The sequence below is a fragment of the Mauremys mutica genome, chromosome 10 (assembly GCF_020497125.1).
Source record: "Mauremys mutica isolate MM-2020 ecotype Southern chromosome 10, ASM2049712v1, whole genome shotgun sequence".
NCBI lineage: Eukaryota > Metazoa > Chordata > Testudines > Geoemydidae > Mauremys > Mauremys mutica.
Window position 1 is genome coordinate 41682381 of NC_059081.1, and position 13949 is coordinate 41696329.

The following is a 13949-nucleotide window of genomic DNA, read 5'->3' on the forward strand; positions in this document are numbered from 1 at the left end:
GCCCCCCACAGTTATGCTGGTCACATTTAAGATCAGGACAGATCTAGATTCTCCAGATTATCTGATACCCTAAAGTTACTAAGATGTATATACCTCCTCCACTGGAATACTCTAGGTGTCAAAGGTTTGGTCAAATAGGAAATAATTGCAATGGGAAATTAAAATGCAGCAAGTGTGGAGGTAACTATTCATACGATGGATTGTGAGGAAGGGACAGAATAAAAATGTTGTAGCTGTGGAGTAAGACACAGCTCAGCATATGGAGGATGTACTGAAGCAAAGCAAAATAAATAGAAAAATACAAAAAACTAAAATCATTAATAACTTCTCATACGCAGAAGCTGCTAGGAAACACCTTAAAGGAAAAAAAATGAGGAAAAAAGAAAACAAGATGAGGACAGGGATTATAAAGCAACAGATTACTGGGAAGAAGGCAATGAAGGACATCAGGGTAAAAGCAGATGACATGCTACTTACAGAAAGAGAGAGACTGAAGTCATAAATTGTACTTCTCAGACAGGAAAGAAAACAGAAAATGATAATTATAGGTAAAGCTGCTGAAAAGAACCTACAGGGGAGCAACCTATCAGCAGAATACTTTCCTAAGTGAAGGAAGTATTCTAAATTAAGAGAATGGGTGTGACTATTTTTTAGCTGGAATGCACATAACATTATAGCACATGGGCAGGAATTAAAGACCCATATTATTGATATGACAACAAAGCTTAGTAGACTGTGCATACCAGAGACTTGGCTAATACAAAAAACTATGGATATGGTATAGATAGATAGATATGATAGAGAAATAGGACAGTGCATGGGCGTCTGTACCCTTGTCAAGGAGAACCAGAACTACCTTGAAGTAGATGTTAAAAAGCTAAATCTCAAGTAAAATGCTGTTGATACACTGACACAAAACAACTCTGCATCTCTCAGACCACATAATGCTTCTAACCCATGCAGAAAACTAGAGGCTACAGAACTGAAAGAATTAATTGCAGATGTGACACTCCCATACATTATCTGCAGTGATCTGAACAGACACAAAAGATTGTGGGGAAGCAGGATAAATGATAAGAATGGAAAATGTCTAGAAATTTTTTGAAGATAATGTAGTAATATTAAATGATGGAACACCTACCAGGTTCAATGCAGCCTCTCTTGCCTAGACCTGAGAATAGCTTCTAGTAACATAGCAAGCAAATGCTGCTGGGAAATTTACAAAGAGGAGGGAATGGGTAGTGACCGCTTCCCAATGTTAATTACGTATCCAGGAAAAGGAAATACTGAAGACAAGAATAAAACCCTCACACCTGGAACCTAAAAAAAGCAAACTGGAAACTCTTTAGACACAAAAATGAAGAATATGTGGGCAAGCAGTGTGTAAGTGAGCATATTGAGGAATTCTGTAGTAATATTACCAAGGGAATTATAAAGAGACAGCCTGGCTATTCCTAGGATACCAACTTTAATTAAAGATAGGAAAAGTGTACCATAGTGGAACAAGGAATGTGACAAGGTAGTTAAGGGAAGGAACAAGGCTTATAAGAAAGCAAAAAATTACACTAAATGGTGAGTAGTTAATTACATATAAAAAAGTAAGGTAGTTGCACAGCTGGCTATAAAAAGGACGAAAAGAAAAGCTGGAGGCAATACTGTGGAAAAATAAATAAAGATACCAATACATCAGAGGTATACAAGCAACTCTGGAAAATGAACGGAATAAAGCGTGAAAGCAACACAATACCAAGCCTTGTGGTGAAAGGCCATGGAGAAAATAAGCTCCAGCAAAGAAAAAGTGGAAATTCTGACCACTGTGCTTCAAAAAGTCAGTAATGACAAGGATCGGAGGATAGAAATTAGGGAAAGGAAAAGAACATTCCTTAATGATAATTCTGAGATGAAGAGCTGGGAGGTGGATGTTGGATCTTATTTTAAATGAAAATTTCAGTGTGAGGGAACCTCAAAAAGTGAAAATAAGGAGGAAAAGCACTGCCCCAAGCAAGGACGAAATAAGCTTTGAAATGCTCGAACACGTAGGTGACGAAAGCCTGAGGGTAATACTAAAATTATACAAAAGCATATGGAGAAAAGGGGAAATACCTGAAACGTCATTATTGTTTCAGTGAGGAAACCAGGCAAGATGCACTGCAGGTCTTTAGACATACAGGCCAACTACCCGCACAGCGTGTTTTGGTAAAATAGAGGAAAAACTGGTGACAGAGATTAGTAGCCTACTTAGAAGGAAAAAGGCTCATAGATGGAATTGGGTTCAGAAGAGGTAGGAGTGCAACTGACCACATTGCAAAGACACACAGAAGAAAAAAGATTACATGATAGTGACCTTCCTAGACACAGGAAAAAAACCTACGTGTTATGGAGAGAGGGATTATTATATAAACTGAAAAGCATGGGCATTGTAGGAAGAACATACATATGGATCAGGGATTTCCTAAGCAAAAGAACTATGCAAGTCCAAGAAGGGAAAGCCTTTTTCCAAATGTATATCCCATCACAAATGGAACTCCATATGGGAGTGTTATTAGCCCATTCTGTTTAACATCAAGATAATGATCTTCCAAAGGGGATGAGTGCAGGAATAGGCATCACATTATTTGCTGATGACTGTGCCATATGGACCAAAAGCTGAAACCTTGAAAATGCCACCAAACGAGTCAAAGATGTCCTTCAGGGGAATACAGAAAGAGGAAGCAAAAGTGCGGCTTCATGTTCTCCATTGATAAAGCTAAGGTAGTGAGCTTCACAACTCGGAAGATTCAAAAAGACATACAATTATATCTACATGACTAGCAGATAAGCAGGGGCGGCTCTAGGTATTTTGCCACCCCAAGCTCAGCAAGCAGGCTGCCTTCGGTGGCTTGCCTGTGGGAGGTCCCCGGTCCCGTGGATTCGGCGGAAGCCTGCGGGAGGTCCGCCAAAGCCGCGGGACCAGCGGACCCTCCGCAGGCATGCCGCCGAAGGCAACCTGCCTGCCGCCCTCGCGGCAACCGGCATAGCGCTCCCTGTGGCTTGGCGCCCCAGGCACACGCTTGGCATGCTGGTGCCTGGAGCCGCCCCTGCAGATAAGGATAGTGAAAAAGTACAAATTCCTAGCTATAATATTTGATAACAAGCTCATTTGGATGGAGCTTATTGCAAATATTATAGATAAGTGCAAAGGAAGAATCAACTTACTTAAAAGTACATCTGAAATCTCCTGGAGAGCAGATAAAAAACAAAACCAGTGATAAGGCTATACAGAGTGCTAATCACAACTATTAGTGAGTATGGCTGCCAGGCCTATAGGTCAGCATCAAAAACCAATCTGAGAAATCTAGACTCCATCCAAGTTTAGGCACTGTGTATAGCATATAGTGCCTTCATTACTGTGCCTGTGCATGTAATGCCTATGTACCATAGAATGAAGCTCCTAGACTTACCTTTTATGCCAAAGTACTAGGTAGTAGTGATAACACACTGAGCTAATATATACTGATCGCTGAGAATTAAGTGGAGAGCGGGTAGGACAAAAACTCAAAAATCCTCCAGGTAAGTAGGGTAAATAAGTGGATAAAAGGAGCTCAATGAAAAGAAAAGCTTGAAAGAGGCCACAATCAATAGCTATGGGAAACCATCCCCCGCTCCTCAGATAGACATGGAATTATATAATAAAATAAACAAAAGGAGAAAAATGATAACGATACATGATATAGCAAATCAATACATCTGTGCCAGATGAATACTGTAAGCGTACATATGGTACTGTATGTAATGATGGTTCCAAACAGGAAGGAACAGGGAGAGTGGGAACAGCTTTGTGTGCGCCTGCATTCAGACTCAAGAAAGCTATAAGCTAACAGGGATATTCATGGCACTAATCTGGGCCTTAGATGTGGAGTCAGACAGGACAGCCATGGCAGCTGACTCCTTATCAGGGCTGCAGGCACTATACAATGGCAAGTCTGACAGCAGAAACAGTATACTTAATGAAATATTACTGCTAACAACTGAATTGGCACAACTGGATAAGACCATAGTAAAAGCATGGCTCCTGGTGCATATAGGGACAGCTGGTAATGAATTGGACAATAGGCAAAAAATCCTATTAAGCATGAATTAATTGACCTAGAGATCTCCTTAAGTAAACTGGAATTTAAACATTTCATCAAAAATGAGCCAAGGAAGGAGTGGCAAGAACTGTGGGCACATGAAATAAAGGGGAAAAAATTCCATGAAGTATGCCCAATAGTTGAAAATGTTAATGTTATCCAAAGCCCTGAGAGGAAGAGTGAAGTGGTTTTAATTCAGAATTTTAACAGGGCATTGTGGATTAAAGTAGTAATCTATTTCTAATCAACAAGCATAAGGATGGACTATAAGAAACATGTAATGTCCAGGGCACAATAGATCATCTCTTATGGAATTGTTAAGACTGGATCAGTGAAAGGAGATATTCATATGGGAAAAAAAAATTAGAAACTTTAAAGTAACAATTTTTTCTTTGTAACACCTATACAAAATACAAGGAAAATGGCTAGTCTGCAATTCTTTAAGAATACTGGGAAATTACAAAATCCAGTGAATGGTGGTCATAGACTCAGGAAGTGAGTCTGCTGCACCACCCCCAAGAAGGGCCAGGGAGAGGAAGCTTGGGAAACTGCAGAGAGTGAGAAAGACTCCTGGACGGAAGAAACAGCAGGAGAGTTTGGAAGGCAGAGCCAGAAGGCTGAGCTCCTGCCTGGGGAGAGAGACAACTGAGTTCTGTTTTGACTGTTTCTAACCTGAGTGGAATGGGTGAAAGGCAAATCAAAGGGACCAGGGAGAAGAACTGCTCAAGCCCCAGAACGAGGGCTATGGGTTCCATTAATCAAGAGGGAAGGGTTTGGGTCTAGTGGGCCACTGGAGACTGTGAGAAAGATTAAGTAAGTAGGTCCCACCCAGGAGGAATACTGTGGGCTGTGTAGTTCTTAAGAAGCCTAGACCAGGAGGAAACAAAGGCAAGGTGCTTCTCTGGCCATAAGGAGGCAGCTGACCCTATTACATAGAACAACTGAGCTTTACTGAAATATACCAGATCTCAACAGGTAAGCAAAAGCTTAACATTTTTGCAGATTGCAATCCACAGAAACTAAGAGAGACACAGGTATTTCATGGTAAGGCACATTTACCTTGATGATACATTCAGAGCATGTGCTGGCAGATCCCTTTGCAATTGGCTTTATTGGGGCTCCATTTGAGCACAGAGGTTCACTTGTATATGATCCACTTGTATATAAGGACTTAGGGCCACAGCGAATCTGAATTACATTTCTGTCCTGTTGAAAAACCCCATCTGATTAAAGCTATTGTTTATATAACATTCTTTGAATGCACAAAACTCATACTAATGCAATGTAAAGGCTATTACAGCAACATGACTGGGCCAAACTATATATATGTTGTATTTTCTATTCCTGTTTCTCTGGTTAGAGATATAGCTCAATAAATAAGTGTTTATGTACTAAAGTCCATACCATCATATATCCAGAATGTGTAATATAGTTGACTTAACATTGCACTAGGAACCTTAACATTTGCATTTCTTGACTTTTTATCCTAAACCAGGCAACTTCAACATTATAGAAAAATATCAATTAAAATGTGATTGTCTTGTTTTATTAAAAAAGTTCATATGCACAATATTAATAATTAAATGGCTCTAATTAGGCTTTAAATGAATTCACAGCTCATTAATGTGAATGGGAAGAACAACTTTCCTCACTGAGCTGAATGGAGTGGGGCAGCACAGAAGTCCAGTCTTCACTCTTCCCATTTTACCTGAGAGTCTTCTACAAGTCTAGGTTAATGGAAGAGATGCACATCCATTTTCTTTGGAAATGAGACACAACCAAATTTCGTTTTTAAGTTTAACTTTAAAATTTACAGAATGCAACAAAATTGTGGAGAAACCTCACAAGTTCTTAGGATCTCCAGTTTTTACAACCTCAATTTTCTCTTATCCTGACTATTTAGAGATAATTTTGCTGGGTATATTTCAGTCAGTCAGTTGCAATCACCCTTGTGAAAGCTGTTCCAGCAAGGCAGGGAGAATGCCTAATGATATCACAAAAGGGGAAGGCTTTGTTAGGCTGTGCTGGAAAAATATTAGTGACTTCTTACTGAGCATGCTCCCAAACATAGCATGGAAGCTTATAACCATCTAGCCAGATATTAGAAGTTTGCTTATTTCAAATACAGTGCTCACTGGGCCTTGAAAAGGAGGGAGAAATGCATATGATGGGAACTGTAGTTCACATAATGTACTACTATTGACCAAGAAGTGTATCGGCTTCTATTAATTCTCTTTGCAGCCCTGCAGAATCTCTTTGCTGTTTTGGTATGTTCTGGAGTAATCCTGAAACATGCTAGTCTTATACTGGTGGCGGGCCTTATGCTGAGTAAAAAGCATGTTAGGATTAGAAATAGTATTTTATTTTTTCTGGATACAAATAAAGAGACTGATTGTAAAATGTAATTATATAACCCAGAGATGATTAAAGTACAATGAAGTGATTTAGGTTTTGCAGTGTTGCCAACTCAGGATTTTATCATGAGTCTTGAGAAACTTCATTTTTTAAAAACTGTCCTAATATTCTGGGGTCTATCTGACCTGACTGTGCACAAAAGTGTAAATTAAAATGTGTTTGCTCATGGGGCCTCTCCCTTTCCCTTCTTAAATTGCGGTTTTCCCTCATCATGACTTGGCCCTCTGGATATCGTCCTCTCCTTCTAGGGTAAAAGTCTTTTTAGACCAGCTGTCCAGTGGCATTTCCAATGCTCCTGTGCCTGCTAGGGGAACCCCCTGCCTGCCACACCAGGTTCCATTCCAGGGACCCTATAACAAGCAACCAAGATCCGTGCAGTCCTATCCCCTACTTCTGTTTCCATGTGCTTCTTCCTACCTTGCCCTCAGGTTTTCTTTCACCACAACTCTTCTGGGGGTGACCCTTCTTCCAGGGCTAGAACCACAGTGCTTATTCTCCCTCTTGGGTTTTCTCTTCCCCTTCTCTCTGCTCCCACAGAGTTGCTGCAGACTCTCTCCCTGCGGCCCCTTCCTCTGCAAACACTTCCCAGGCACTTTTGCTCACAGTATGAAGGAATTAATGGGCAAATTAGTCAGTGATGCCATTGGGACGGGGTAAAGTACAGTACTAAGAAGACACAGGATATATCTACACTGCAATTAAACACATGCAGCTGACCCACGTCAGCAGACTCAGGCTGCATAACTGCAGTGTAGACGTTTGGGCTCAGCCTGGAGCCCAGGTTCTGTAACCCCATGCGGGAAGAGGGTCTCAGGAACCTGAGCTCCAGCCTGAGCCTGAATGTCTACACCACAACTTTACAGCCTTGCAGCCCAGGTCAGCTGCAGGTGTTTAATTGCAGCATAAATATACCCAAAGGGCCCCTCTTTTATCCCTGTAAGACACAAAGTAACTTGTAAGGAGGAGTTATTTTAACTTCCGATTTTCTTTCAGGATTCCCATTTTATAGAGATCAGAAATAACTGCATGATGGCAGCAACTGAAATTATATTTTTTATGAAATAAAATATTTAAATTACAAAATAAAGGAGGTACAGAGTCAAAACACATTAAAGGAGAGGTAGTTGTGGTTTTTGTACACCTGAAACTTACACCGGAACAACACAGCAATTAAGACTGTGGACTAATTACTTTTTGGTATTGAAATTTTTCTTAAAGTTTTCAAACAGCCAAAAGCCATTTTTTTCCAAGCTAAATATCAAAGATGTTTGAGCTTGTTTTTTCAATGAAAACCCAAAAGCTTTCATTAAAAATTGACATTTCCCTTGCAAATAACAGTTTAAATGAAAAAGCCATTTTTCTTTAAAAAAAAAATTTAAATGCAAAATTTCAACCAACTCTACTTTTTATAACTATACCTCCAACCTTCAGTTCCATGGATAGGCTGTGCATGCAGCCCTAACAATTACTATTTTAAGTAGTTCTAGGACACCAGATAAGTGCTCCATGAGAACAGGCACCTGCAAGAGGAATTAGATACTTTGCATGCAGGGACCTAAACTTATGTCATTTTAACTTCTGAAACACTATCAACATTCACCTGTTGGCCACTCCACTCACGAGGCTTGTAACCCAAGTGCAAACAAAACCTTACCTGTAACAGTGCTAAAGGAAGCTAGAGAAAATGTATGTCTCAACTTGGTTAGTTAATTTGTTATAATACCTTGAGCTTCCTTTCTGAAAAGTAAGCTTTATATATACACAAGCCACTAAAATACAAAGTAAAGCAGCAGATATAGGTATGTGCTTGTACCAAGATAACACACTTGCGTTTTTAGATCACTTTCAGCCAAATAGTTCCCATAACACTTTACAAAAAATTAATTGATATTTTAGGATGGGAAATTTAGCATGTTGAACACATTACTAGTAAGATGTATGTGTATCCCCCTTAGCACTTTGCTTGTATACTGTATCCCTTTTCTCCACGCTCTGGTCTGAGGCAGTACATTCTTAAGACAGAGACAGTGTCTCTTATTTGGAAGCACATTTTGGATGCCAGCATAGACTAAATCAATATCTGCATATTGTGTACATGTGCTAGTGAAATGATGTGAAGCCAGTCATATGACAAACATGTAGTATGTTGACTACCTCATCTGCACTCTGCCCACTGGGCCTACTTCTAACAATCCACAAGCATCTTAAGGCAGCTGCAATTAACATGTTCCATAAAAATATTTCCCCGAAATATGGAGCTTCCCCTCAACACAACCGCTGGTCAATGACAGGTTCAAGTTTGATATCTTTTTACCATGAAGGTCAAAAAATAGCATATAACTGAAAATGGAATATTACCAGCTTTCAAATGAAACTACTTCTGTCTCTCTCACTTGTCAATATATGAAACCTAAAATCATATTTAGCAGAAAAGTACACTGTTTTTGGGGATAATTTCATCTATCCTCCTGAGGTGTACAATTTGATTCAAGAGAAACTGGTTTTGCAGACAGAAAGACATAAAAAATGTTGTTTGCAGCATTGTTGTAGCCATGTTGCCCCAAGATACGAGAGAGACAAGATAGGTGAGAGAATATCTTTTATTGGACCAACTTCTGTTGGTGGACAGGACAAGCTTTCAAGGTTCACAGAGCTCTTCCTCAGGTCTGCAGAAGGTACCAGAGTGTCCAAACTAAATTCAAGGTGGGACAGATTGTTAAGCATAAGAGATTCTCACATGCTGTAGGAGACCACTTAAAATGGAGTGGAAAAATGCACCATGAAACTAACAATATACATCAATGATATTTTAATCCTCTGGACAGATGACCTCAACTCCCTCAGACTTCCATCACAACGACAACCACCACCACCACCACCACCCAATGAACTATCTGGAATACTCCAACTTTAGCATCAACTTCCTGGACACCACAATAAGCTTCAGCAATGGAACACTACACACAACTATATACAAGAAACCCATGGATCACCACACATCCAGTGACCACCCCAGATACACCAAGATATTTTATGTACAGACAGACACTCAATTTGCTCAAAAGAGGAAGTCTGGGGTACACACTTAAACTCACTAAAAATCACCTCCACCGAACAAGGACTCGCCCACCAGAGAAGTAGATCATATCATGGAATGGCCACCCAAATACCCTGTGAGAACCTGCTTCAATACAGAAAAAACCCCACTGACTGCACACCCCTAGTTGTCACCTACCACCCCAAACCAGAACCCATACAGGGTATCAAATAATTACAATCCGTACTTGATAGGGACCACTTCCTGAAATAATTTTTTCCCAAACCTCCTCTTGTAGCCTTCAAACAACTGCCCACCAACCTGCCAAGCTCATCATCAAAAGCAAGCTTCCCACAGACCAGGACATACCAACTCAAAGTGGAACCAAACCCTACCAGCTCAACAGACACAAAACCTGCAAGCCTGGACACAAAAACTGCTACGAGGATTAATTACTCCCCCCGCAAAACACAACTTGCAGGATCCATGGGTCCTACAAATGCCTATCACAACATATGGTGCACCTCATTCAGTGTATCAAATGCCCCAACAACTACTATGTGGGTGAAACTACACCATCACTAAGCTCTCAAATGAACTCTCAGAAAAAATGATATAAGACATAAAAGACAAAAACACCGCATCACCTGTCAGCAAACACTTTTCACAAAGCAATCACTCCATGTCTGACCTCTCAGTCCTCATCCTCAAAGGAAACCTGCACAACATCTTCAAAAGAGAGCCTGGAAATTTAAATTAGTAACTCTGCTGTACTCTAAAAAACATGGACCTAACAGAGACACTGGCTGTATGGCTCATTACAACAATTTGTAACACGCACTACTGCCTGCTAACCCTTAATTGCCCACTTCATTCTAAGTTGTCTCCTATAGCACGAACCCCTTATGCCTAACAATCTGTCCCAACTTCTACTTAATTTGGACACATTGGTTACCTTCCCCAGACCTGAAGAAGAGCTCGAAAGCTTGCCCCTTCTACAAACAGAAGTTGGCTCAATAAAAGATATTACCTCATGAAAATTTTAACAATACTTGAAAATATTTTTTCTGTGCAACGAGGCACATGCAGAGTACATGATGGTGCAGAAGAGGTTTGACTGACAATTATTTGGGATGGCCTGCATTACTCTGTGTCAGACACAAATGGTTTATTCAGACCATCCCAAACATGTCAGTAAGACTTCTAATATAAGAGAATACATAATAGTCATATATTCTGCGTACACAAACCAATGAAATATCACCACCTCCGGGGTAAAATGTGACATCAGCTTAACAGTGTAAAGCAACTAATTAAAACTCCAACGATAATTTTAGGCAGGTAGAATATAACTAGCCAATATGGAAATTGGTTAGGCTGATGTGGATCAAAGTACTTTCTGCAAGTAGTACATAGAATTTTTAAAGACCACCAACTACCAGGATCTCTGTTTTACATGCCACTCTTAGGAGGGCAGCTCCAGCAATAGAACCACTCAACTGTGCTACAAGGTTTTTGGTTTTTGTTTTTAAAACACAATGGCAGCTTTGCAGTAATCTGCTAAGTGGAAACAACTAAGGCCTTGTCTACAGGATAAGTTGACTTAAGTTACGCTACTCCAGCTACGTGAATAACGTAGCTGGAGTTGCTGTAGCTTAGGTCGACTTACTGTGGTGTCTACACCACGCTGCATTGACAGGAGACGCTCTCCTGTCGACTTACCTTATTCTTCTCGGGGAGCTGGAGTACCGGAGTCGACTGGAGAGCGCTCTGTGGTCGATTTAGCAGGTCTTCACTAGACCCTCTAAATCAACCCTCTAAATCAATTGCAGCAGCGTCGATCCCTGGTAAGGGTAGACATGGCCTTAGTAATTCAATGTGCTGTTAACCAAAAAAAATGGAATTGTAAATTAGGCACATTTAGAAAACAGTGGAATGTACTAACATAATTCTACAAAAAGCTTCTAGGTTAATTACCAGCCCAGTTCAATTCTACCAACAAATTCACATAAGTACTAAAATACATGCTCTGTATAAAGCAAATTGACATATTCCTTCAAGAGTCTCCATAAACTGTTATAGTTGCTATATAGCACACAAAGTTTTCCCATGATTTCTGGAAGATACAAAGCAATTATTGCTGCTAGATAGTCTTTATTTTCCTTTAACAAAAAACACAAAGGCACAAAATTCACTTATATATTGTCATTATTATACAGGTATAAATAACGCTCAGTATTCAAGTACAATCAAGTGCAGAGACTTCCTATACCTTATGTAAACACAAACTAATTTTGTATATCATGTGCCTTCGGCCCATCTGCCAAAGGAGTTACTATACAGCTTAGTGCTGTTTAACTGCATTCTGTCAAAAAAGTTAAGACAATGACTAAGCTGTTACAATTATAATGACACTTTCATACTGCTTAAGCTGAATGCCTAAAGACATTTTAGCCTGTAAACATCTAGATATTTAAAAGTCACTCAATCCATTTTAATGGGTAAACATTAAAAAAAAATCCTAAAAGTTCACAAAACCAAAACTCCACTAGACAAGTTGTTGCCAATTACTGTAGCTTATGTTCAATAACCTAAAACTTAGTATGCATTTGGTTAGTATGCAAATGGAAAATAAACCGGTAGGTAAATTTTAGTTTTCAAGTATACAAAACTAAGCTAAAGCGACCTGTGATTGTGTTAGACTTCAATCAACTGTACATTCTGCAGTGCATTAGCTCATTGAAAGAATACATGCTTTATTGTCAATATCCAGTAGTGCACATAGCTTCGACATACTGTGGTAGTGAGGCAGTCTGAGCTCAAGAGAGATTTTAATTTGTACAGTTTTCAAAAAGCCCACCTGAAGAGTAACAACTGGCATGAACAAAGCTAAAAGAACTAGCTACAGAAGGCACTTGAAGTACTTATTCTGCTTCTGGGACAGACTTATCACTTTGTTCAGCTGGAACAGCAGAATCAATTTTCGTAACTGAAGGTTCACTTTCATTTATTGTTTCTTCTTTCACAACCTCTTCAGATAACTCAACCCCTTGCTGCTCAGTACACGATGCCTCACCATCTATCTGGTCTGCCTCAATAATACGTGTAACTTGTTCTATGAGTTCTGAGAAAAAAAATAAAATGATTAAATTAATCATTTGATCACTTCCAGAAATACTGAATACACAGTTGACGTTTGTAAGGAAGTGTGGGACTTAGACTTGAACATTTTCTAATCACAGGTTTAGAGTACTGTCATTGTATAGAAATTCTTTATAAATACCAGGACCAACTTGCAATGGGTTGATATTTCTCTAATGGTAAGGCCAAAAGTAAGAATTTGCAGAGTTTTGTAGGGGGAGAGAAAAGTAGACAATGGGAGGAAGAGATATTGAAAATTCATAGCTATCAAGGTAGGCATTTATATATTCTAGCACATTTGATACAAGATTACACACAAGAACGTTATTATAATTGCAAATTTAATTACTCAAAAGTTAAGTATCAGAATTAAGGTTTCCTATGCAACCTTAATTCAGTACCCTTGTGCATATTCATTATGATATAGTCTTTAATTACATGTTCACATACCATTTTTTCCACAGGACCCCTGCCTCATTCCATGGACAGGACAGCCCTACTCTGGAACTGAATCAGAGCCGGGCAATGAAGGAGGCTGTTTGTAGGACCCCTTGCAGCTTCTGCAAGGGCTGGGGCAGCTCAAATTGAGCTGACTAGGATCTGATTTTTCTGTGTTCCCATACCATTTTTTCCACAGGACCCTTGCTTCATCTCTTGCAGAAGCTAGAAGGTGTGTAATATTTGGCAGGGGGGGGATTAGGCCTGCCTATAACTATAGGCCCAACCCCTCAACTACGGGGGAGGAACCAATGAGCCCAGACTACAGTTGATTTCTGGGGATAACAAATGAAAAAAAAAACATGCATGGGAGTGAGGTCAGAGGTAAAGAATAAGAGATCCAGAGGGGGACACAAAGCAGAGAACCCCAGACAGCACCCACTGCTTCTCTAAGGAGTTTAGGGAGTCAGTGGACACCGCCCAGAGGAACTCTGCCCAAAGACGTGAGTGGAAAAGGGATTGAAAATAGGCCCCACTGTCACAGAACACCCCTCTGTGTAGCTTCCTCCTCCTGGAATGATGGATGGCCATCTTGGCCAGCACCAGGAAGAGGTTGATGAGGTCCTGCAACTTTGTTGGGCCATGGATGCGGTGTGCATAGATCAGGTGGTGTTGGAAAAAATGTGGCCAGAACCAGCTCCTCCAGAGCCTCTTGCTGAGGAAGAGGGGCTGCAACCCAATGTACTCCACAGAGATGTGCACCAGGGTCTCCTCCTCATTGCAGAAGGGGCAGGCATCATGGGATTTCG

At 40.2% G+C, this 13949-nt stretch overlaps 1 protein-coding gene across 2 annotated transcripts in view; it reads right to left on the reverse strand.

Moving 5' to 3' along the window:
* Positions 1–11698: 11698 nt before the first annotated feature.
* LNPK (lunapark, ER junction formation factor) overlaps positions 11699–13949 on the reverse strand; it is an 83196-nt gene continuing 80945 nt past the window's right edge. For both annotated transcript variants that reach the window (XM_044978279.1, XM_044978278.1), the window contains exon 13: positions 11699–12685. In XM_044978279.1, coding sequence (XP_044834214.1) covers positions 12486–12685 — 200 coding nt within the window. In that variant the 3' untranslated portion in view covers positions 11699–12485. The remainder of the gene's footprint in view (positions 12686–13949) is intronic.